This window comes from Geotrypetes seraphini, chromosome 18, assembly GCF_902459505.1.
Source record: "Geotrypetes seraphini chromosome 18, aGeoSer1.1, whole genome shotgun sequence".
NCBI lineage: Eukaryota > Metazoa > Chordata > Amphibia > Gymnophiona > Dermophiidae > Geotrypetes > Geotrypetes seraphini.
In genome coordinates, this window is record NC_047101.1 from 774,671 (window position 1) to 800,931 (window position 26,261).

At 43.3% G+C, this 26,261-nt stretch overlaps 1 protein-coding gene across 3 annotated transcripts in view; it reads right to left on the reverse strand.

The window, feature by feature from the left end:
• KIF20A (kinesin family member 20A) overlaps positions 1-26,261 on the reverse strand; it is a 158,304-nt gene that overhangs the window by 122,737 nt on the left and 9,306 nt on the right. For all 3 annotated transcript variants that reach the window (XM_033927007.1, XM_033927008.1, XM_033927005.1), the window contains exons 2-4: positions 19,218-19,386; positions 16,089-16,184; positions 1,769-1,888 (exon numbers count right to left, since the gene is read on the reverse strand). In XM_033927007.1, the coding sequence (XP_033782898.1) occupies positions 1,769-1,888; positions 16,089-16,184; positions 19,218-19,376 (375 nt within the window). In that variant the 5' untranslated portion in view covers positions 19,377-19,386. The remainder of the gene's footprint in view (positions 1-1,768; positions 1,889-16,088; positions 16,185-19,217; positions 19,387-26,261) is intronic.

Below are 26,261 nucleotides of genomic sequence, written 5' to 3' on the forward strand. Positions count from 1 at the left end.
CTCATTAGAAGACCTTAAGTATACAGTGTTAATCCAAACACGCAAAAATGAAGGGGATATATCAAGAACTTTAATATTCAAAGAACAGCGTCTGATATACAATTGGCAAACCCTACAGCCAATAGGACTAAATTTAGATATAGAATGGTTAGCAATGTAGAATAATAACCCGTGAAGTAATCTCTCGATGTTGCATTTACTTCCGGTTGTTGGCGATTTTTAAGATTAAGTTCCGGTTAGCTACCCTATATATAAAAAATACAATGTGAAGTGAGCTTCATTCGCTCAGTCCACTTTGAACTACTCTGATCATAGTGAGCCGATATCAGGTAATATTTATATTAAAGATTTATATATGAAAATGGATATAAGAGCCTTTTAAGTATTTGATAACGCTTAGATGGTAGAAATATAACCCAGTATATTTTGTTACCATATATTTCTAGTTTGCTGTTCGATTTTTCTTAGTGTCCCTCCCTGACGAAGAGATGAAATCCGGGTCGGGGGGACGGGAGTTTTCCTAAGAAAGAACTAACAAGATTTTAAAGAAGCACGAGCACTTTATTTTGCACCAGTCACCAATGAGAGTTAACAGCATCAACATGAACTGCCCCTGAACGAAGATAAGTACCACCATTAGATTGGATTTAGTATTCAACATTCAGGGAGGGTAGGGGACAAGTGAAGGCAATGATGGTCCCTTAGTTAACCTCATTGTGGTGACATCACTACTATATGGGTTAATAGGTCTGAGCACTTCACAAATTATTTATAGAAGTTATCTTTCATAATCACAATAAGTTTGGACTTTAAATGATTTATAGCTGTGAAAAATTGATACATAGTTCCTGTTAGCCACAGATTACTAAGTAATTTATCTCTCTATTAAGTAGTCAAATTAAAATATGGGAGCCATTAACATCTTTCTGTCATGATTAGATGCCATTTTTCTATTAATTCCACATCATCCAGTATTGGGTGGGGGGTGGGATTTAAATTATATGATCTTATAATAAATAGAGAGTTTTGAGGGAGGGTGGGATAGGGTTACATTTTTAATTATAAGTTATAATGATAAGTTGTTCAAGTGCTCAAGCTAAATGTGTTTATTATATAATATTTGTACACTTGATGAAAGTTTTAAAATGAATAAAGAATTAAAAAAACAACAACATGTTTTAGTATTTTCAATATGTATGCATGTAATTTTGTAAACCACTTAGTTTTATGCAGTATATAAATTTTTAAATAAATAAATAAGTTAAGAACACAGCCAGAAGGAAATGCAACCAAAGACTGGGAAAGGATGATTAGAAAAATAAAATCACCAGACAACAAAGGTAGGGAAAATGATTTTATTTACAATTTAGTGATTGATCGAAATGTGTCAGTTTTGAGAATTTATATCTGCTGTCTATATTTTGCACTATATTTGTCTATATTTCTGTAGTTGTTACCGAGGTGACATTGCATATTTTAAAGTCATCTGCTTTGACCTCTGAAAAAAATCCAGAATATAAATGATAATTAACATTTTCTTTTCGTACAGAGTGCTTTGTGTAGTTTAATTTTGTGGTTACCATTATGTATTGTTAATAAGATTATATTGTGTGTATATTAAAAATGAATGGAAAAAATGCATTACAATTAGTACTATTATTATGGGGCGAGGTCAGGGGTGGAGCTTGGGCAGGGGTATTCAGTTGATATTTGTTAGACTTAGAGGGTACTTGGCTTGAAGAAGTTGAGAAACACTGCTCTAGATTACCTGTGAAAAGGAGAACTTATGCATAGGTTGTCCCACACCTCTCTCAGTGCTCCTCATCGTGAAGGAGTCTTTAGGTGCTTGTAAAACTAGAGTCTCTGGATCCTCAATAAAGACACAACCCTGAAACAAACACATGCCAGATGCATACTATTAGGTAAACAATAGTGTAACCTGCTCCCTGTCTGAAGGAGACTCAACTAAAGCAAAAATAAATCAATGCATTCAGTTGAATAAAACCTTTAAAAACGTTGTCCCCTTGCTTCTTACAGGCTCCCATCTCGAGCCTATCAGGATCTGTTTCCATGGTTCCCCCCGACGCTACTGGCTTAGCCACGAGCCACAGGAGCCATTTCCATGGCTCCTCCTGATGCTACTGGCTTAGCCACGAGCCACAGGAGCTGTTTCCATGACTCCCCCTGATGCTACTGGCTCTCCCCCTCTTTTCATCTGTCCCTCGCCATCTCTCCGATGCTTGCCGGCACTAAAATCTTTATCTTCGGGCCTCCTAAGACCTACTGGCAACTGGGGCTTACCGCGCATGCGCGGACGCATATTGATGACATCACTACATATGCATGATGTTATCGACATGCGCCATAGCTGCAACCAGGCCCACAAATGGCATTTCTGGAGCCATTCCGGATACCCCCCTAGCAATGAACAGTGCCTCGGCAAACAGGCAGTTCAGCTGCGGCCCTAAAATACCCACATTCCACCGCACCTGCTACCGGCGTCTGAACCAGCCTGACACCCCGGACCCGAAACTTCAGATCAGGTATTTTACTTTATTTTATAACCTTTGTCATAGTAGTAAAAGGTTTTATGTGCTGACTGGGTACATTTCTGGCTAAATAAATTAGGAGAGCACTAGAATCTATAATCAGAGAATCTGGATGTTTAAGTAGAGTCAGTATTTATTTTTATTTATTTTATAAATTTCTATACCATTTACAACTAAAGGATTACAGAATATACATACATAGTCTTAAAACACAATGAACAAACAAATCTTAAAATTCATAGCTAAAAATATTAAAATAAGTTTCCACAGAAACAGAACTTAAGAACAGCATGGTTAATAGCGTATCGCAGACACAAATTAAGAATGTAATTATAGATCATGAACAGTTCATCGGGTTTACAAAAAGAGAAAAAAAGATATGTCTAAAAGAAAGCATCAACAAATAACTGTGTTTTCAATAATTTTCTAGACATACCTCTCTCACAACAAATCTGTAGCTATCCTATCACAGAGTTCCAATTCTTAACTCCTGCACAGCAAAAGGTCTTTTTGCTAGTATCAACTAATCATGGATTCACAGTCTTCAGAAAGGCCAAATTCTCTGAATGCAGAGATCTTTTTGGAATATAACTAGATATGTTATTTTTAATCAATTCTGGGATATTTCTGTACAAAAATTGATGACAAATCATCATAACTTTGTACTTATGTGTGAGCATTGGAACCCATTACATCTTTCTTGGTGGGGGAGAATCCAAACCAACAAAACGATGATTTTACCTGTAGTTTGCTACCAAATGAGTATGTTTCCAGTTTATTTTCAAAGTTCATTTTATAAGAAATTCAATGGGATTCTTACAAAATTTATTTGGCTGGGTAAAACTTCTAGAATAGCTTTAGTATATTTACAAAAATCATAATCGGCGGGAGGGATAAATTTCCAAATTTTTATAGATATCATCAAGCATTCATTCTGTGTCAGGGGATGTATTGGATCCTTCCTGAACTCATGGAACATCTTCCGGACTGGCTAATATTAGAAACTCATCTATTGTCCCCATTGCATTTGTGCCATATCTTGAGTATTAAGTTACCTAGAATATACAAGGACAATAGTATTCTTTGTGCCAACTGGAATACCCTAAAATTTATTAATAATTTAACACCTATTCCAATACAACAATCCATGTGTCAATCTCTATGGTTAAACTCCAAGATTCAAACTGGTGAATCTAAGATCCTCTGGAAGCATTGGCTGAGGGAAGGCATACATACTTTAGATGATGTGATCTCTAATGGGAAAATGCTAAATTTATCACAACTGCAACAATCATTCGGTATCTCAAAGTCTCAAGCTTTTAAATGGTTGAAGTTGAAACAGGCCATTCAGAAAGGGTTCCCTCATTGGCATAACTTAAACAATCAGTATAGCTTACCGGGCCTATGTTTCCAGACAGATTTCCTAGGGCATCAGGCCACCAAGTGGTATAAATTAATATTGGAATATTTGAATAAGAAACCAAAAACAAGCCTAAGGGACATTTGGAGCATTGAGACAAAGCAACAGATTTCTGCTACTCAATGGCCACAGATTTAGACTTGGAGGATGAGATGTACAGCATCAGCATCTATGAGAAAAACTTGTTTTTTTCTGTTATATAGGATTTTTGGACCCCTGTTCATTTGCAAAAGTTAGATAGTTCAAAGTCTAATAGATGTTGGCACTGTCATCTTGAGATAGGGACACTGGATCATCTGTTGTTCCATTATCCCTTAATACTCAAATTTTGGAAATCTATATTAGGGAAAATTACATACTAGGTGTTTCCATACCATTATCTTATGATGTGGTCCTTTTTGGGACATTGTTAAACCCTAAAAGTCCAATCAATATAAATAAAAAAAGACTTTTGCTTGTCATGACGGGAGTGGCCATGCAGCTAATATTGAATAACTGGAAGAATTGGGACAGACTAAACCTTGTTTTTTTGGTGGGAAACCCTTTGTCAAAGTTACAGGTATGAAAGGATGTTATCAGAGCAATTGGGGACTAGTAAAAGATTTAAAACTATTTGGAGTCCATTAGAGGTTTATGTTAGACAATAGATTGCATCTTTATTTAAGATTTCTGATTCCTACACACATCCAGGGATGATGGTGGGAAATGGGAGGGGTGGGGTGGGGTGGGATTAAGTAATTTTCTAATATATTTATGTACAAACATAAGTGCTGTGTTTTTATGATATTATTTGTATGTATACTTGTAGGCACTTTTTCAGTTTTAAAAATGAATAAAGAATTAAAACAAAACAAAAACTTTGTACTGTATTCTGAAGGCGACTAGTAGCCAATGCAATTTTTGAAGATGAGGTGAAATACGATCATATTTAGACAAACCTGTTATCAATCTTGCAGCCATATTCTGTGTAACATATAACGCCTTACATCTAACCTTTGTTATTCCAAGATAAAGGGCATTACAGTAATCAAGTCTCGATAAGTGTTTCTTTCTTGTAAGATTCAGGAATATACCAATATGTCTGTTGGATCCTTATCCAGAGATATTAAAAGAAAAGGCTTGCGTTTATATTTAGGGGTAGCTAAATTTATAAAATTGCTCTTGACATGAAGGTTGTTTTCCAACAGAATTAAGATAGTTGGTACCGACCCCATATTGAAGGGACCAAACATATTGAAGGGATGATAAACAGTGATGTAATTATTGTCCTAGGCTGAATATTCTTCAAACATAGTCAGGATCACCCCAACCACATGGCTAGTGAGATCATTGGAGGACGAAATCTATGCAGGTATTCCTGCTCCTCTTAGTTAAACGTTAACAGTCTCCTCTAATATCCATGGTTGCAACCAGTTGCAGCAGAATTTCCCTCAATACTATTGGATATGATGTATTAGACATTTTGTTCTTTTACTTTTTCTTCTTTCTTTTCTATTTTAAGTGGAGTTCTTTTCATATATTTGATTAAGTTATACTGTAAACTGCTTTGATCCTTTTTTGGTTGTTATGTGCAGTATAGAAAGATTTCAATAAAATAAACAGTACCTCATTATTGCCCCACTTTATTTCAAAAACAAAAACTAGAAGAAGGATAAATTAGGTTCTTACCTGCTAATTTTCTTTCTTTTAGTCTCTCCAGACCGGCACAGCTCACTGTTGGGTAATACCATGACCAGCAGGTGGAGACTGAAACATAAGCTTTAGCTGTAGTACCAGTGGGTTATGCATTCCCCAGTACACTCAGTCTTCCGAATAGCCAAGCAGAACCAAGAAACTAACAACTGTAAACTAAAACAGCAACAACACTCCAAACAAGGAGCAACCACTTAACCATTGGCATGGATTCTGAACTATACATCTAAATGGTGCCGTGGTGTTTCCATCTACAGTCTGGCCAGACATTTTCTACTAGTACAGCATGGCATTTCAGACCATGGTCCCAAGCTAAGTAAAACTTTTTTTGTTTTTCCTGTGCACAGTGATGGGTATATTACCCTTTTGATAATTACATTTCAGTGGTGGTGGAATTTTTTTGCCAGTGAAAGTACATAAGCAGCTTGGACTTAAAACAGTATTAAAGTTGTTTACTGCTGCATTGAAATTTTTGAGGCTTTTTCTCCACTGGTTTGTGAAATGATTATCGGGGGAGTGTAACCCATCTCTGGTGAGTAATATTTTGTAGTTAAATTTTGGGATTTAAACGTCTCTCTCATATCTCCCCTCTCCCACCTTTCCTCCAAAGTATACAGATTGAGATCTTTAAGTCTGTCCTAAAGCGCCTTATGATGAAGACCACATACCATTTTAGTAGCCTTCCTCTGGACCGACTCCATCCTTTTTACATCTTTTTGAAGGTTCAGCCTCCAGAATTGTACACAATATTCTAAATGAGGTCGCATCAAAAGTTGTTAAAGGTGCCGTTGCTAGGCCAAAGGGGAGCACTGAGAACTGAAATACCTCCTAGTTGGACAAATATCTATCCATTCTGTTCCCTTACAAATCGAGTCCAAACTCAAACTCCAAGGAATCACCTTTGATAAATATCTCACTTATCATATAAACTCTGCCTAATTCGATCCATAACCTCAGTTTTAGAACCCCCCTCTATTCAAACCCTAATCCACTCTCTGATCATTTCACATATAGATTACTATAACTCTCTTTATCATGGAATAACCCAGAAAGAAACTCATCGAATACAACTAATTCAAAATACAGCGATCAAACTCATTGCTAAAGCTAAAATATATGACCATGTCACCCCCTACTACGAGAATCTCATTGGTTACCAGTCTCACATAGAACAACTTATAAAATTTTTAAGATCAAGATTTCTCATCAGCCAGCCTTCCTTGACAAACATTTAATACCACACACCCCTTCCAAGGCCCTCAGGTCCACCAATCAGAACCTATTAACAATCCCTACAATCAAAGATTTATATTATACCAGAAAGCACAGTTACTTACCGTAACAGGTGTTATCCAGGGACAGCAGGCATATATTCTCACATGTGGGTGACGTCATCTACGGAGCCCCAGCGCGGACAGCTTTTCAAGCAAACTTGATTGAAGTTTCAAGTTTGCTACACTGCACCACGCATGTGCATGCCTTCTTGCCCACTAGAGGGCGCATCCTCACCTCGTGGTCCTCAGTTCCATAACCAGCAAAGAAGCCATCCCCGGGGAGGTGGGCGGGTTGTGAGAATATATGCCTGCTGTCCCTGGATAACACCTGTTATGGTAAGTAACTGTGCTTTATCCCAGGACAAGCAGGCATGATATTCTCACATGTGGGTGACCTCCAAGCCAACCAAAAAAGGGCAGGTGGGAGGATGGCAATTTAGGAAAACAGGTTATGTAACACCGACTGGCCAAACCGGCCGTCGCTTCTGGACAAAGTGTCCAGACAGTAGTGGGAGGTGAACGTATGAACCGAAGACCAAGTGGCAGCTTTACATATGTCCTCCACAGGAGTAGACCGGAGGAAAGCAACAGAAGCTGCCATAGCCCTGACCTTATGCCCCGTGACTCGACCATGGAGCGTGAGACCAGCCTGAGCGTAGCAAAAAGAAATACAAGCCGCTAGCCAGTTGGACAAGGTGCGCTTGGAAATAGGATGTCCCAGCCGATTAGGATCAAAGGACAAAAATAATTGAGGAACCTTCCGATAAGACTTGGTACGTTGGAGATAAAAAGCCAACGCCCTCTTACAGTCAAGCGTGTGAAGCGCCGCCTCTCCAGGATGAGAGTGGGGCTTCGGAAAGAACACCGGAAGGACAATAGACTGATTGAGGTGAAAATCAGACACAACCTTAGGTAGAAATTTTGGATGGGTGCGAAGAACCACCTTGTCATGATGGAACACAGTAAAGGGCGGGTCCGCAACCAAAGCCTGAAGCTCACTAATTCGACGAGCAGACGTGAGCACAAGTAAAAAGACCACCTTCCAAGTGAGAAACTTAGGAAGAGACTTGTCAATTGGCTCAAAGGGAGGTTTCATCAGCTGAGCCAAGACCACATTCAGATCCCAAACTACAGGAGGAGGTTTCAGAGGAGGATTAACATTAACTAAACCTCTCATGAACCGAACCACCAGAGGATGAAGAGAGAGAGAACGTCCCTCTAGATGCCGATGGAAAGCAGCAATAGCACTGAGATGTACCCGGATGGAGGATGTCTTCAGGCCAGACTCGGACAAATGTAACAAATACTCCAGAACCGAGGACACCGGAACCAACTTTGGATCCAGATGGTGCGAGGTACACCAGGATGAAAATCTGGTCCACTTCTGGGAATAACAAAGCCGAGTAGAGGCCTTTCGCGAGGCTTCCAACACCTCTCGGACCGCCGAAGTCAGGGGGAAAGGAACCAAGCCGTCAGATGTAATGACTGAAGATTGGGATGCAACAGCGAACCCCGACTCTGAGACAGCAGAGAGGGAAACACAGGCAGAAGTAGAGGCTCCCTGACACTGAGTTGAAGGAGCAGGGAGAACCAGTGCTGACGAGGCGCGATGAGAATCATAGTGGCTCCGGACGACTTGAGATGAACCAACGTCCTCAAGATCAGAGGAAAAGGAGGAAATGCATAAAGGAATCTCCCCCCCCCCCCCCCCCCAGTCGAGAAGGAAGGCATCTGCCTCGAGACGGTCCTGGGAGTAAATTCGTGAACAATAGAGGGGCAGTTTGTGAGTCTCCAGGGAGGCGAACAGATCCACCTGAGGCGTCCCCCAGCGGTCAAAGACCTCGCGCAGAACTCGGGAGTTGAGCGACCACTCGTGCGGCTGGAGAAGGCGACTGAGTTTGTCGGCTAGACAATTCTTCTCTCCCTGAATGTAAACCGCCCGCAGGAAGATATTCTGGGATGTCGCCCATTCCCAAAGGCGCAAGGCTTCCCGGCACAGGGACCAAGAGCCCGTTCCCCCTTGTTTGTTTACATAATACATCGCCACTTGGTTGTCCGTCCGTACCAGGACCACCTGATTGCGCAGCAGATGAGCGAAGGCTCGGGCTGCCAGAAAAATGGCACGAAGCTCCAACACATTGATGTGACAACGACAGTCCCCCGCCGACCATAGCGCTTGAGTCCGCAGACCGTCGAGATGAGCCCCCCACGCGTACTCCGAAGAGTCCGTGGTCAGGACCTTGCGATTTGGGAAAATTTACCTCGAACCCCAGACATTGAAGGAAGATGATAGTCTGTCGGGTCGCTGAGGTAACCCCCTCCCTGGATGAAGCCTTGATCAGCCAATCGTCCAGGTAGGGGAAGACCTGCAGCCCCTGGGATCGTAGGGCAGCCGCGACCACCACCATACACTTCGTAAAGACCCGAGGAGACGAGGCCAGCCCGAAGGGGAGGACTCGATATTGGAGGTGCAACTCCCCCACCTGGAACCGTAAGTACTGGCGAAAGGCGGGATGCACCGGAACATGCGTATATGCTTCCTTGAGGTCCAGGGAGCACATCCAGTCCCCCGAGTCTAGTAGAGGGTACAGGACTGGAAGGGACAACATACGGAACTTCTCCCGGACAAGGAACTTGTTGAGCCTCCGGAGGTCCAGAATGGGGCGTAAGTCCCCGGTCTTCTTCAGGACCAAAAAGTAACGGGAGTAAAACCCCCGTCCCCTTTGGCTCGGGGGCACATGCTCCACTGCCCGAAGGCCCAACAAGGACCTGGCCTCGGACAGGAGAAGAGGAAGCTGGTCTCGGCAGCCAAGAGAAGCCGCCAGCGGATGTTCCGGTGGCATGGACAAGAAATTCAGCGAGTAGCCCTCGGAGATGATCCGGAGCACCCAAGCGTCCGACGTGATCTCGGCCCATGCTGGAAGAAAGGCCTGCAGTCGGCCCCCGATAGGAAGGGGGTCCTTTGACAGTGCGGAGGGGGCCCGCCCCCAACCGCGCATCACGTCAAAAAGACGGAGCGGGTTTAGACGCTCCTTGTGCCTGAGGCTTTGGTTGGGACGCCCTGCCCTGCTGCTGGGGACGTCGGGGCGGAGGCCTGGAAAAGGCCGGCGTCGACTTCTGCAGGTACCGCCGCGGAGGAGGTCTAAACGGCTTCTGCGGCGGAGCCCGGGGTTTGGGACGGACCAACGAGGCAATAGAGCGCTCGTGCTCAGACAAACGCTTGGTCACCGCCTCCAAGGACTCATCAAACAGCTCTGAGCCAACACATGGAAGATTGGCCAGACGTTCTTGTAAGTTCGGGTCCATATCCAGGGTACGGAGCCATGCCAGACGGCGCATGGCCACTGCGAAGGCTGACACACGAGAGGCAAGCTCAAACGCGTCATACACCGCATGGAAGAGGTAGAGACGCAGTTGGGACAAATTGGACATAAAAGCCCCAAAATCCTCTTTATGGGAATCTGGCATGACTCCATAATACCTCGGCAACGACTTCGCCATCTGTCTCAAATAAGACGAGAAGGTGAATGCGTAATTCAGGACCCTGGTCGCCATCAAAGAGTTGGAATAGAGGTGACGACCAAACTTGTCCAAGGTCCGTCCCTCCCGTCCGGGGGGAACAGCCGCCGAGACTCTGGACGGCTGCGACTTCTTCAAAGCTGACTCCACTAGCAGGGACTGGTGGGACAGCTGAGCCTTATCAAAGCCCTTGCTCGGAACCGTGCAATATTTAGACTCCATCTTAGAAGGCACCGCTGTGACTGTAAGAGGGGAGTCAAGGTTCCTCAAAAAGGTCTGATTAAGAACCTTATTGAGAGGCAACCGAGACGTCTCTCGAGGAGGGGAGGGTAAATCCTGCTCCTCCAAAAACTCCTTCGTGTACTTTGATCCTGCTCCCAGATCAAGGTCCAAAGCCCTTCCCATATCTAGAATGAACCTCGAGAAAGAGGAGGGCTTCGAAGGTGGGGAGGGAGATCGAGACGAGCGCCTCGCCAAGAAGGAAGGAGAAGCCTTGCGTGAGTATCGAGGTTCCTTCCCCGTACCAGACCCCGAACCCCAAAAAGCCGCACCGAGCGATCTGGACGGGGTCGGGGACCGCCCATGCACCGAGGAACCCCTTCGGGAAGTCCCCGGGGTATGGGGCACCGAGGCACGCCCCTTCTGTCTTGGCGAAGAGTCCCTCGAGCATTCAACCTCAGACGAACGAAAAAGCCTCGGGTTATCGAGGCGCAGTTCGGAGACCCGCAGGGTCTCGGCCCCGGTCGTCGAGGAGCGACCGTGTCGTCGAGGAGAAGCCCGGTGGCATTTGGGCTTCCTCGACCGACGCTTCGCCCGAGGCCGACCCGAGGGCGAGGAACCCCGGGAGGACCTCGACGAGGACGACTAGGAAGAGATCCTCCGAACCCGTCGCACCTTGTCCCGAGGCCGCACACTCCGCTCAGGCTGGTCAACCGAGGTCAAGGGCAAGGTCGGGGCCGAGGCCGAAACCCCCCCGGGCCCGAAGTCGAGGGCACCGGGACCGAGGTCACGGACGCCGGGGCAGCCGAGGCCGAAGCCTGCTGAAGGTGCGTGAGGGCCCCGGACAGCTCCGAGGCAATGAGAGCCCGGAGCAAGTCCTGAAAGACGGGAACCCCCATCATAGTCGGCAGGTCCGGGGCCGTCGGGTGCTCCCTCGAGGGCGACCTCGATACCGAGTATTCCCGCGGGGCACCCGACTTCGGCGCTTGGGGCGGGGCCGAGAACGACCCACCCGCCCCCGCCGAGGAGCTCGAGGATGGCTTCTTCGAGGCTGAAACAGAAGCAGGAAGTGAGGACTTACCCTTCGCCGACTTCGGGGTCGAAGACACCGGCTTCGACGCCGGGGGTTCCCGGGGCGGGGATGAAGGAGTCGAGGCCGAGGTCAAGGCCGGGGCCGAAGCCGAGGCCGACGTCGAGGCCTTCCCCGCCGCGGGGTCAACAGCGAAGAGCTCCGCCATACGAGCTTGATGGCGGCGGAGAGCTCTCCGTTGAAAAGTGGAGCACCGGGAACAGGTGTCGGAGGGGTGCTCAGGGCCCAGGCAACGCAAGCACCACCGGTGAGGATCGGTAATCGACAGGAGCCGATCGCACCGGGTGCACTTTTTAAAGCCCGTCACAGGATGGGACATGGGCCCAAAAACCGGCCGGGAACAAGCGAGGTCCCGCGGCCGCGGCTACCGGGAGCCCCCGGAGCCGAACGAAAAATATTTTTTTTTTTTGACGAAAACTGAAAGAAAAGAAAGAAAGAAAAGTAAATTAAGCACAGCGACCGTGAAATAACACACAGCCGCGGTGTCAGAAGGCTAAATTCAAAGAGCACAATTTCCACAGGGCTTCTGGCTCCGCGGAAAAAACTGAACTGAGGACCACGAGGTGAGGATGCGCTCTCTAGTGGGCAAGAAGGCATGCACATGCGTGGTGCAGTGTAGCAAACTTGAAACTTCAATCAAGTTTGCTTGAAAAGCTGTCCGCGCTGGGGCTCCGTAGATGACGTCACCCACATGTGAGAATATCATGCCTGCTTGTCCTGGGATAAACACCATTTTCTCTGTCGTTGCGCCCTTCCTTTGGAATTCCATGCCAACGAATCTTCATTCTAAAAATTCCTTAAGCAAATTCAAAACACTCCTTAAAGACATTTCTCTTTAAATATGCTTATCAAAATTCCAATTAAGTTCATAAACAAAAACGCTTCCAGGAAGCGATACCTCAATTTTTCCTCTCGTTTTATCCTCCCTTTCTCTCCTCATCTTATTTTTTTTATTTATACAATGTAATTTAAAAACTTGCCCTACCCTCTTCTCCCTTATGTCTCATACCCTTTGTAATTATGTCTTTGTAGCGATCTTACTCCCTCATTTTTATTTTTATTTCTACAATTTGTATTTCTTAATATTGTAAACCGACCAGATACTTATGATGGTCGGTATATCAAAATTTTAATAAACTTGAAACTATGGGATAGAAAAATGGGAAAGTGGAGATAGGCCTTCATCAAACTGAGGGAAGTGCAAAATTCCCCTGACGCTACAGCTACTATAACCAACTAAACATTCTCCATATGGAAGTGTGGCACTTTCAGGGCCACATTGGCCAACTTGAGGTCCAGAATTGGCCTCCAGTCCTGAGCCTTTATTTGGCACGATGAAGTATATGGAGTATCTGCCCGAGCCCGATTCTTCATTTAGGCATGAAGATCCAGTAGCCTTTGCACCATTGCCCAAACTCTGATAGCTCTCTCTGGTTGGCTGGCCGGAGAATCTACAAATGTCTGGAAGGGGGGGCACAGAACAATTTCTAGGACCCAACGGTTTGCACCAATCTGAGCCCAAACCAACCAAAAGGCCAACAGCTTATCCTTTATCTTGGGGGCTTTGGCCCCTGTCCTGGCATCATTCTGATTTTTTAGAGGCTGGGGAGGAGCGAGAACTCGAGGCTTGCTGTCTCTTGCCTCTGCTGGACCTTTGACATAATCCCTGAAATGACCTCTGCATCACTTGGCCTGCCTCATAAGGGGCGGAATCTTTGAGAGCCTCAAAAATTGCCCTGTCCCAGACATCCTAGGTTCTGTTGTCTAATAAGATCTTGGGAATGACAGTCCATAACACTTGTCTGGTCCAGAGTATCCATCGAGCGGAGATCGCAAAGTTTGACATCTTGCTTATAAATCTGATGACATCATACAGAGCATCCGCTATTTATTTATTAGGTATTTATATCCACCTATTAAGAATCAGGTACTCAAGCAATTACCCCAGATAGGAGCTTTTAGAGATCCTCATCAACCTCCAGGTCTGAGGCTCGAGAGGCAGGTGTGGCAAGTACATGCTACAAAGGTAGTCGCAGCTGCCACCTTAATCCCTAAGGCCAAGGCTCCAAATTGCCTCTTGATGAGCAAGTCCACTTTACGGTCCAGAGAATCCTTTATATATCACAAAATTTGGGAGATATTGCTTATATAGCTGGATGTTATAATCAAATAATATCTAAAATCTCAGCTTTATTAATATAATTTCATTAAAATATTTTTCTCTTTTTTAATTTAATAAAGTGCTCAATGTGATCATTCGTGCATTGATAACTTGCTGCAGCGGTTAATCTAAGGCCATCTTGGTCTTCATTGCCTTTTTTGCCAACCAATTAATAAGTAACACACTTATTTATAGTCTCTCTTTGGTTTGGATTTCGTCCGTAACCACTGAATAATTTATAAAGGTGAACTTGTGCAAAAGTGCTGTAGTGCTGTAAACTTGACTCCTTTAAGTTTCAATTACCCCCCGACTCGAGTTTCGAGGTTATCTTCAGTTAACTTGAGTTTTAAATCAGTTAGTAATTTACTTTATGTATTGCTTTTATGCTCCTAGTACCCCTCCTGATGAAGATAACCTCGAAACTCGAGTCGGGGGGTAATTGAAACTTAAAGGAGTCAAGTTTACAGCACTACAGCACTTTTGCACAAGTTCACCTTTATAAATTATTCAGTGGTTACGGACGAAATCCAAACCAAAGAGAGACTATAAATAAGTGTGTTACTTATTAATTGGTTGGCAAAAAAGGCAATGAAGACCAAGATGGCCTTAGATTAACCGCTGCAGCAAGTTATCAATGCACGAATGATCACATTGAGCACTTTATTAAATTAAAAAAGAGAAAAATATTTTAATGAAATTATATTAATAAAGCTGAGATTTTAGATATTACCTGAGAATCCTTTAACATCACACCTCCTTCACTAGTCAGGGATGTGCGTTTGGTGACCTGTGCCATCAGCGAATCTACTTTTAGCTGAACAAACAGCTGCTGAAAATCCAGAGCCATCAGGTAAAGCCTGGTCATAGTCTTAACCACATGTAGGGATCCATCTGGAGACTCCCAGTGGTCCATGAACAGCATTATGACATCTTGATATGAAGGAAAGCACATGGTCGGAGCAACAGAGCTGCTCATAACTGAGCTCATAGACGAGGAAACTGAAAGAACTTCCAGATTCAGTTCTCTCAGGGAAGTGGAAATAATGCCCAGAGGTGCAGAGGCCTTGAAAATAATGCGTACCAGGGGTCCTCTCCCTGGTCCAGGGCCATTGCCTCTTCTTGACCACTGCTCTCATGCAAAGAGCCAAACTGCCAGCGAAACTTCATCATGGGACAATAGTGGAATCAGGCTTTTCTTCTTGTCAGTCTATATCAGACTAAACCACCTAGTCAAGCTTGTGTCTTCGTCTTGCCGAGGCGCATGCTATGGGGAGTTCCCCTGCGCCACCGTCTCTAGTGTGCTGGAAACAGACTCTGAGGACCCTTGGCAGTTCAAATAGGCGTTCCACATAAAGCTCACAAAATCCGGGTGTGAAGCCATGTAATGGAGGTCTCGAGGCTCCTGGAGGGTCCCTTGCTGGTCCTCGAGGCCCCACAATCATATGCACTTGGCCAATGCACCTTTGAAGGGCTCTGGAAAGGTCTCCTCCCCTGGGAACGTGCGTCCTATGGATCCCCAGCCCTGGAGGACTCGGAGACTGAGCCCGAGGCTCCCACCCCTCCTCCGCACATGGGATATAGATGATCTTCAGCCAGCCATTCAGTGCAAACCTGGCATGATATAGCGGTAGGAAGGTCTGAGAGGTCCATCCCTGTCAATTCTGAACAAAACGGAGCGGTTTTGAGGCAGATGGAGTCTTTAGAAAAAAAGATTGTTTAAAATTCAAGATGACCGCTGCCACCAAAATCTCACCAAAAACAGCCTATAGAGACTACCCTGAAGGACAAAAACGCAGGGAAAAGGGTTTTAGAGGAGGGGGACCTAGGTTCTGGGTGCAAAAACCTTCAAATTAAACTTTTGAAGACAACCCCCCAGCCCAATTTTCCCTTTAGGTTATAATAAGCCTTACTCACTCTGTCATGTGGTGCCTGCCTGAAACAAATAGAGAAAAAATCTGCCTCACAGGATCGCTGGATAAACTTGGTCATTGGGCTGCCTGTCAGAACGTGGTTGGACTGAGCATCAACCCCCAGAAAACCTCGTTGCACAAGGGGGGGGGGGGAAGGACCATGCAGCCTGCCCACATTGCATAGAATGATCATTATTCCACTTGTATATAAGCTGCAGATAAAGCAAATATTAGGTAACACCACAAGTATTTACCTGATCCTCCTTTTTCTCCAACTCCATCTCTAGAAAGGGCCGAACTCTCAGGTACACCTTCACTTTATCATTTCCATCATTCAGCATGTCTCTGTTCTGAAAAAGAAAACATTTACAGAATTAGACAGAAGGATTCAGTTATCACATCATTGTGGCTTGTTTTAAAAGACATTAGAATTAGAGAATGACCCAGGGACAAATTTATCCCCGTCCTCACGGCAAGTTCTTTTCCTAATCCTGTCCCATTCCTGCAAGCTCTGTCCTCATTTGCACAAGCCTCAAACACTTTAAAGTCATAAGTGTTCGAGGTTTGTGCGGTTAAATAATACACTTGATGAGACAGTAAAAGTGAATGAAAAATTTTTATTACAAAAAGTAACAGAGTTATGTGAGCAATGGAATCCTTTGCATTTGTCCTGGTGGGGAAGAGTCCAAACTGTCAAAATGATGATTTTGCCTGTGGTTTGTTACCAAATGGGAATGATTCCAGTTTTTTTCCAGGGGTCTTTTTATAAAAAGTTAAATAGTATTATTACTAAATTTATTTGGCTGGGTAAAATTGCAAGAATTGCCTTAGTGACTTTACAAAAACCAATTGAGGAAGGAGGGGTAAATTTTCCAAACTTTTATAGGTACCATCAAGCCTATATCTTGCGCTAAGGTATGTATTGGGTCCTCCCAGAACTCATGGAGAAGCTTCCGTACTAGTTATGGTTGGCATGGCAGCTCCTGTTTCCTATAAGGCTTCGTCATTTGCTCAGTATTAAAATGCCTAGGATACGGAAAAGTAATAGGATAATTATGAACACATGGAAAACTTTAAAATATATTAATAACTTGACTCCTTTTCCAATTCAAAAATCAACTTATCAAAATATATGGCTAAACTCCAAGATCCAAATAGGCGGTTTTAAGATTGTCTGGAAGGATTGGATTGAAGCAGGAATACGTACTTTAAATGATGTTATAGAAAACGGTAAACTGCTGGAGTTTTCACAATTGCAACATAAATTTGGTCTTGATAAAAAACAAAGTTATAAATGGTTGCATTGAAGCAGGCTATTCAGGCAGGGTTCCCTGAATGGAAATTGCTTAATAATCAATTTAGCTTAGAATTCTTATGCTTTCAGGCAGATTTTCTGGGTCACCAGGCCGCACAGTTGTATAAATTATTATCTGGCTATTTAAATTAAAAACCAAAGAGTGGACTTCGAGATATTTAGAGCATTGAGATTAAGCATCAAATTAATGCATCTCAATGGCCACGCATTTGGTCTTGGAGGATGAGATGTACAATGTCTGCGTCTATGAGGCAAACATGGTTTTTCCTGTTGATAGAGCACTCTGGATCCCTGTTCGTTTACAAAAATTGGACTGCTCTAGGTCTAATAGATGTGGGCATTGTCATCTTGAGGCTGGAACTCTAGATCATTTATTATTTTATTGTCCTTTCATTAATGCTTTTTGGAAATTGATTTGGGATCAAATAAATTGTATGCTTGAAAATCCTGTAGCCTTGTCATATGACACCATCTTATTTGGCATGTCTATGAGGGTTAAATCTCAAATATTCTCTAATAATAATAAGCTTTTAATGATTTTAACAGGAGTTGCCATTCAACAGATAACTTATAACTGGAAAGATTACACAAGATTAAATTATTGCTTTTGGTGGAATTTGGTGTGTCATCTTTATAAAATGGAAAGAATATTAGCTGTTAAAAAAGGATGTTTACATAAATTTGAGGATGTATGAGGACCATTAATAAAATACTATAATGATTAATCAGTATCTTTCCCCTATTAATATATATGATATAGGGAGGGAGAGTGGGTTTTAGATTTTATTATTGTTAAATAGAAAATGATATAGGTATTATATTATGTTTTATGTGGATGGAAGGGGATTAAATTCTTTTGTGTGAGAATTGTAGAATTTCAAGTGGAATTGTATATTATTTGATTGATTTTATGTGCACATGATGTAAGATTTAAAATGAATAAAGATTTATAAAAAAAAAAAAAGAAAATTATCCAAACCTTTTTTAAACCCCGCTAAGCTAACTTGATTTCACCACATTCTCCAGCAATAAATTCCAGAGAATAATTACACGTTGTGTGAAGAAATATTTTCTCTGGTTTGTTATAAATCTATTACTTAGTAGTTCCATTGCAAGTTCCCTAGTCCTAGTATTTTGCAAAGAATGAACAAGTGATTCACATCTTTCCTTTCCACTATTTTATAGACCTCTATCATATCCTCCCAAACCATCTCTTCTCCAAGCTGAAGAGACCTAGCTAGGGTGAACAAGAGAAAGCAGACAGGTGTGGGTAAAAGGAAGGAGGGAAAGCTGCTGAAAACAGTGTGCAGGGATAAAAAAAAAAAAAAAGCAGCCTGACAAGATAATGCTGCAGATGGAGGGCAATGAAAGCGAGAAAGGGTAAAACTGCTTGGATAGTATGCAAAATGAGAGGACTGTTAGTGGTGTATTTGTGGGGGGTCTGAGAAGTTGTATGGGACATGCTAAGCTCCTGTTGATAAGTGAAGAGGAGGAACCTATCCCCTTTGTTATTGGCCTTTCCTTTTTTTGTTTTACTTCCCTCGTCTATTTCTTGCCTGGTGACCTCTATTTATTAGGATTTATTTATCACTTTTTTTAAGGAATTCACTTAAGGCAGTGTACAACAAGAATAAAATCAAACATAAGCAGTAGACAATTGTAGCAGTAAAGATTCAAAACTTTGGTAAAAAAATAGGCCACTTTTCTTTGTGTAACACTAGATTGATTCAAAAAAACAGAAACTGCAGTGATGATGTATAGGACTCCAAGGCTTTATTTAGACAATCATAAAAAAGGAAACAAACTGTTTTATGTTTTTTATGAATGTCTAAATAAAGCCTTAGCATCCTGTACATCATCCTGCAGTTTCTGTTTTTTGTTTCTCATTTTGATTTTTAACTGCAGTCGAGTTGGATCTTTGTTTGTTGTTGCCTTTCACACTAGATTGAATCATCACTCCTTCTGGTGATACTTATGAACTATCAACATAAATATGTTCAACAGCTATCTTCAGAAAACAAAATTTACAGGTAAACTATTTTCTGAAAGACTATCCCATTTGACTCACCTGTTTAGCTGACCCCAAGAAAGGAGAAATGAGGGAAAATTCATTCAGGAGCTCTTTCTGAATTCCAGCACCAAATTCTGCAGCAGTAGATTCAAAAACGGGGGCCTCTTCTTCATCAGAAAAGATCCCCAGATTGGGGGAAATGATTTCTTCAGCCATATATGTTGATCTTGTACAGCAAATGAAGTGAAGGGGACATGAAAACAAAAACCAAACAGATACTAGAACATGAAAATTTAAATTCTGTTTCTCCATTTGAAAATAGACCTCTCTCTCTCTTCTCTTCCCTCTTATTGATATCTAATTTACTAACAGAATAGCAGGTGTTATCCAGACACAGCAGGCAGATATTCTCCCATGTGGGTAACATCATCCATGGAGCCCCAGTAGTATCACTATGTTTTCGAAAACTTTTAGACTGCCCGCACTGTGCATGTGCCTTCTCAACCAACGCCAGCTCACAAGGTCGTCAGTTCTATGCCCAAGCAAAGAAGCCAACTAGGGGAGGTGGGCGGGTTGTGAAAATATCTGCCTGCTGTCCCTGTTACTGTAAGTAACTTTGTTTTATCCTCAGATAAGTAGGCAGCATATTCTCACATGTTGGACTCTCGAGAGTTAGTTTCCAAGAACTCATAAACATTCGAGTTGCCTCGCAAAACCCTAGACCTAATGTCTGATACGAGAGCACAGAAGCAAGGGAAGGAACATAATGGGAAAAACAAATAGAGGAACTCCATGCTCTACTAGAGGTAAAAGGAAGATTCCGAGAAAACCTATACACATGGAGGTTGAAAAAATATAAACAACCTCCTAGAGGCAGGCGAATCTAAATATAGGCGATGGAGACGTCAATAAAGATTCAAGATCCAAATAAGAAAGGACTACTGGCTAATGCACCCATATGGACCAGCAGACCAAATGAGCAGTTGAAACCAGTCATATCCCAGAGTAGATACACAAGAAAAGGGAAAGGAATTTCATAAGCAAACTAAAGCATAAGTTCCGTGAAAAGAATAGCCTTAGAGGATAAAAAGGAGGAACTATCCTAGAAGGAAAGAAAAGCCGATACTATGAAGTATAAAATTAGAACATAGGGCTCCTTTTACGAAGCCATGTTAGCAGTTTAACGCACGTAATAGCGCGCTAATTTGCTGACTGCGCTAGCCACTACCGCCTCCTCTTGAGCAGGCGGTAGTTTTTTGGCTAGCGCACGCTAAAAAGTTGCGTGCGATAAAGCCGCTAACGCGGCTTCATAAAAGGAGCCCTTAGTGGCTTACTGTGGAGAAAACTACCTCCTGATAAAATATATTATTATTATTTATCTTGCGAAGGCTGAGGATTGCAATATACCTTAAAACAAGAAAGTTAGTAGAAAACAGGAAAGGGAAGCATATTATACAAGCAATATGCCAGTAAGCATGAAATCCCCTCAGAGATTTAGCAAGGAAAGTGTGAAATGATTTGTTTAATATCCTTGTAAAAACAAAAAGTTAGTCGTGTTTTTTTTAAAGGCTCCTCATGTACTGAAAAAGAGGAGCTTAGTAAGGTTAGAGCGCTACTAAAATTGGGAGCTGAACCCATGAAAGCATATTTCTAGAAGGAAAGTAGTTGAATTAAACTACTGTACCCCTGTTAACAGTGCACTAAAAACTTGGGAATCAATATAAAATTTTAGTCAAGTAAAAATAAGGAACGGTTAAACAAGACACAAGAGATGTGGCCCCGAGCAGTAGATAAGTGCCACGTGAAAACATGTGTACCTAAGAAAATGAATGGGAAAACAAAGTAACAAACCCATGTCATTGAACTCCTGTACCCTCTTACTTTGCTATAGAAGAGGGATCATGGGTAACCAGAGCTTAGCCATGTGGTATCCCCCGCCAAAATTGAAGAAGTTACTCCTGAACCAGTGACATCAACTGAAGGTTTAAAGTTCAAGTTTATTAAAATTTTGCTATCCTGCCTTTTCAAATATCAAAGCGGCTTACAATAAAAATACACTTAAATAGGGTAAACTAAGCTTTAAGATAGCTTAAATAGGGTAAACTAAGCTTTAAGATAACCAATTATCATAAAAATAATTTTTAAAAAGCTAACTAAAATTTTAGGACAAACGTATAGACTGGCACACAAGGAAGCTGGTCCATCAAAGAAACAGAAGCACCAGGAAGAACTGTGCACCATGTCCCACAATGGAGCCAGAAGGAACATCCAAGGGAGAGAAGAGCTCTAACCTCTAAGAGGTAGACGGAGGCATGTTCTAATCTAAATCATAGCTATAGACCCAGAGAACAAGCAAAACTGGTAGATCAAGTTTGACTTACTTCCGGCAAAGAAGCCAACTAGAACTGCCAGAGAAGCAGGAGCCACCTCCCGAGGCGTGGCTGGAGCCCACTGAGAGATACTGCTCTCATCAGCTGGAGAAACAGGCTCAGTCATATGGAGAACTAGGCCATTTCACACCCAATGCAACGAGACGGGTACCGTGCATCCCAAATACGAAACCAGCACCCAGGGATTGAACCAAGACAGAGTCCACAGTCCAGCCTCAATTTAGGGAAAGACAACAGCTGTTTGATCCATATGCACACTTCGAAAAGATGATTGCCTAAGAGTGGATGCGCAACGGCTGACAACTATCCACCGGCTTCCGGAGCAAGTGAATCAAGGGTGCACAGATTAGTTGCCCTCCTGGAGCTAGATTCCTGCAATGTCTGGATCCTATCTGAGCTGGTCTCTCCCGTTATGGGTCAGCTGAGTAAAGTTAAACTATTATAAGAAATGTGAGGGCTACTAGCTTCTCATCACTTCGACATGGAAAGCAGGCCATAACTGTCCCAGAAGGATTCATAATTTGCAGTAAGAGGATAAGGCAAACTGGACACACAGATAGGATGGCAGGAAAAAAACCTCCCTTCAATATTCCACACCATTTGTAACAGCAACCAGACTGCTACAAGCCCACTAGGGATGGCAAGAAGACCCAGTAAATCAAATGCTACAGGAAATTCACGGACTAGACTACAGCTTCAGCTTAAGAATTTCCAAGTCATATGCCTGGTACAGAATGAATGTCTGTCCAGCCCAGGAAGCCTTTGCAAGAGGCCAAGGGTGGGCATAAGTAGCTGGCAGAAGCTTAGCAGAAAGAGGGATAGACTGCCGTTACACCATGAAAGAATGAGGCCTATCCCCCAAGCCAGCTCTACAAGCACATGAAAACAGGGAAGGATAATGAACTGGAGAATTCTTCAAAGCCAATGTCCCTGGGAAAAAAGTTGGAGGCTGTCCTCATGGAACCAATGACGGGCATGTACATAAGAGGGGACTACATGCAGTGAGGAAGTACCTGAAATCAAGGCCCCTGACGTAACTAACATACTACACTGCACTATCACCACTCCAGAAATGGAAACTAGAAATTAATTCCAAGTCACTGAGAGAAACGGGCTGGCAGAAATAAAAGACCTCATTCCACCCAAGCACAGAGACTTGCCCATGGATAAAACATAAGACGTTCTCCAACACAAAGAGCCGAAAACAACTTCAAGCGTATCGCAGGAGAAAGAAGATTGGCCCTACACCATGGATGTGGATTTGCGACCCCCAAGGAACCTCTGATTAAAGAAGATGGGGATCATCGTAGGAGACTCCATTATACGTCATGTGGACAACCACACCACAGGAGGGAGAGAGGATAGAATTGTCACCTGCCTGCCTGGAACAAGCGTGAAGGATGTGGCCAACAGGATCTCCAGGATCATAGACAGCGCAGGGGGAAAGGACACTGCTGTGCTTATCCACGTGGGAACTAACGATGTGAGCGGACGGAAGTATGACAGGGAAGAGATGAAGGGCCAGCTCCGCTCACTCGGAAGAAAACTAAAGATCAGGGAGGTAAAGGTGGCTTTCTCCGAGATCCTCCTGGTACCAAGAGTGGATGGAAAGAGACAAGGGGAATTGCAAGTGATCAACGCCTGGATTAGACGATGGTGCGAAGAGGAAGGCTTTGACTTCGTGCGCATCTGGACGGCATTCTGGGGAAAAAGCAAGTACTACAGAAAGGATGGACTACACCTCAACAAGGAAGGAGAAAGAATATTGGCAGGCAACATGAAGAGGGCCATCGAGAAGGCTTTAAACTAAAGTGACAGGGGAAAGCCGACCACCAGTCAATGGCCTGGGCGACAGGATGCCCCGAAGAAGGAACTACGGACAACTACTCAGACACGGGAGGAGACGCCCCCAAAGCAAATAAGGGAGACAACGCAGGAGCAGAAAAGGATACCGTGAAAGAAACAATAGAGACTGCTAAGCTTAGAAAGTCCAAGAAGGTAACACAAAGGAAACTCAAATGTATGTATACGAATGCTAGAAGTCTGAAAAACAAATGGGAGAATTAGAGACAATAGCAAGACACGATGAACTGGAAATCATTGGCATAACAGAAACATGGTGAAATGATGAAAACAAATGGGACACAAACTACAGGGATACAGAAGAGATAGAGTAGGGCAGAAAGGTGGAGGTATTGCCCTATATGTTCAGGATGGAGTAGAAACTGTTAGAGAGGCTACAAAGGAAAGGACAGAGAAGCTAGAGTCCCTCTGGATCAAGATTCCTAGACACAATGGTGCAGACACAAAAATTGGCCTTTACTATCGACCCCCACGACAGACGGAGGAGACAGACTCAGAAATGATAGAGGAAATTAAACAAGAATGTAAGACAGGTAATGTAATAATCATGAGAGACTTCAATTTTCCGGGGATAGACTGTTACCTGGGAACCGCGGTAAGGAGGCCAAGTTCCTGGAAGTGCTAGGGGACTGCTTCCTGGAACAAATGGTGGGAGAGCCGACGAGAGGAAACGCCACCTTGGACTTGGTCCTAAATGGCATTACGGGACCGACAAAAGAAGCTGGAGACGAGCGATCACAACATGATCAACTTTAAACTTGACATCGGGAAAGGGAAATGTACCAAAACCTTAACCACGACCTTAAACTTTAAAAAGGGAAAATACGATAGCATGAGAGCCATGGTGAAACAACAGCACAAGAAAAAGATGGACAAAGTTAAAACCGTAGTTCAGGCATGGTCCCTACTGAAAAATACTATCACGGAAGCACAAAATATCTACATTCTGCGGATTTCCAAAGAAAAGAAAACTAAAGGCAAAAGAGAACCAGCATGGCTTACCAGAGAGGTGAAGGAAGCCATAAAAGAAAAGAATGACTCCTTTAAAAAATGGAAACGCACGAAAACAACTGAAGCTTGGAACAAACACAAAGATGATCAGAAGAAATGTCACAAGGGGTGAGGAATGCCAAAAAGGACTATGAGGAGAAAATAGGGCAAGAGGCCAAAAATTTCAAGCCCTTCTTTAGATACGTAAAAGGAAAAAACCCTGCAAAAGAGGCGGTGGGACCGCTGGCTGACCAGGGAAGAAAAGGGTACATCAAGGACAAACAAATTGCAGACAAACTAAATTCCTTCTTTGCATTTGTCTTTACGAAGGACACCGCAACAATACCAGAAGCAGTGAAAGTGTTCAAAGGACTTATAGAGGACAGCCTCATCACAGTAGAAATGGACTTGGACCAGAAATACTAGCAGATCGACAATCTTAAAAGCGACAAATCCCCTGAATCTGATGGAATTCACCCGAGAGTCTTAAAAGAACTGAAGGTTGAAATCAGAGAGCTTTTGCAAAAACTTGCCAACCTGTCAATTAGAACTGGACAGATACCCGACGATTGAAAGATAGCGAACGTCACGCCAATTTTCAAAAAAGGATTAAGAGGAGAACCGAGCAACTGCAGACCTGTGAGTCTTACATCTGTCTCTGGAAAGATGGTTGAAGCACTGATTAAGAACATAAGCAGTGCCTCCGCTGGGTCAGACCAGAGGTCCATCGTGCCCAGCAGTCCGCACACGCGGTGGCCCAACAGGTCCAGGACCTGGACTGTAATCCTCTATCTATTTCCCTCTATCCCCTTTTCCAGCAGGAAATTGTCCAATCCTTTCTTGAACCCCAGTACCGTACTCTGCCCTATTACGTCCTCTGGAAGTGCATTCCAGGTGTCCACCACATGTTGGGTAAAGAAGAACTTCCTAGCATTCGTTCTGAATCTGTCCCCTTTCAACTTTTCCGAGTGCCCTCTTGTTCTTTTATTATTCGAAAGTTTGAAGAATCTGACCCTCTCTACGCCTTTCATGATCTTGTAAGTCTCTATCATATCCCCTCTAAGTCTCCTCTTCTCCAGGGAAAAGAGTCCCAGTTTTTCTAATCTCTCAGCGTATGAAACGTTTTCTATCCCTTTTATCAGACGTGTCGCTCTTCTCTGAACCCTCTCGAGTAACGCCATATCTTTCTTAAGGTACGGCGACCAATATTGGACGCAGTACTCCAGATGCGGACGCACCATCGCCCGATACAATGGCAGGATAACTTCTTTCGTTCTGGTTGTAATACCCTTCTTGATTATGCCTAGCATTCTATTTGCCTTCTTAGCGGCCGCTGCGCACTGTGCCGTTGGCTTCATTGTCATGTCCACCATTACCCCCAAGTCCCTTTCTTGGGTACTCTCCTTCAATAATATCCCTCCCATCGTATAGCTGCACCTCTGGTTTCTGCTTCCCACATGTAGTACTTTACATTTCTCAATGTTGAACTTCATCTGCCATAGTCCGGCACTTGGATACACACGACCTGATGAGAGCCAATCAACATGGCTTCAGGAAAGGGAAATCATGTTTGATGAATTTACTTCAATTTTTTGAGACCCTGAACAAACAAATTGATTGTGGACTTCCAGAAAGCGTTCTACAAGGTTCCACATGAAAAACTTCTCAGGAAACTACAAAGCCATGGAATAGAGGGAGATATACTAAGATGGATAGGCAAATGGCTGGAGAACAGAAAGCAGAGAGTGGGCATAAATGGGAAATTCTCAGACTGGGAGAAAGTGACTAGCGGTGTACCCCAGGGCTCAGTACTTGGGCCCATCTTATTTAATATTTTCATCAATGACCTAGAAGAAGG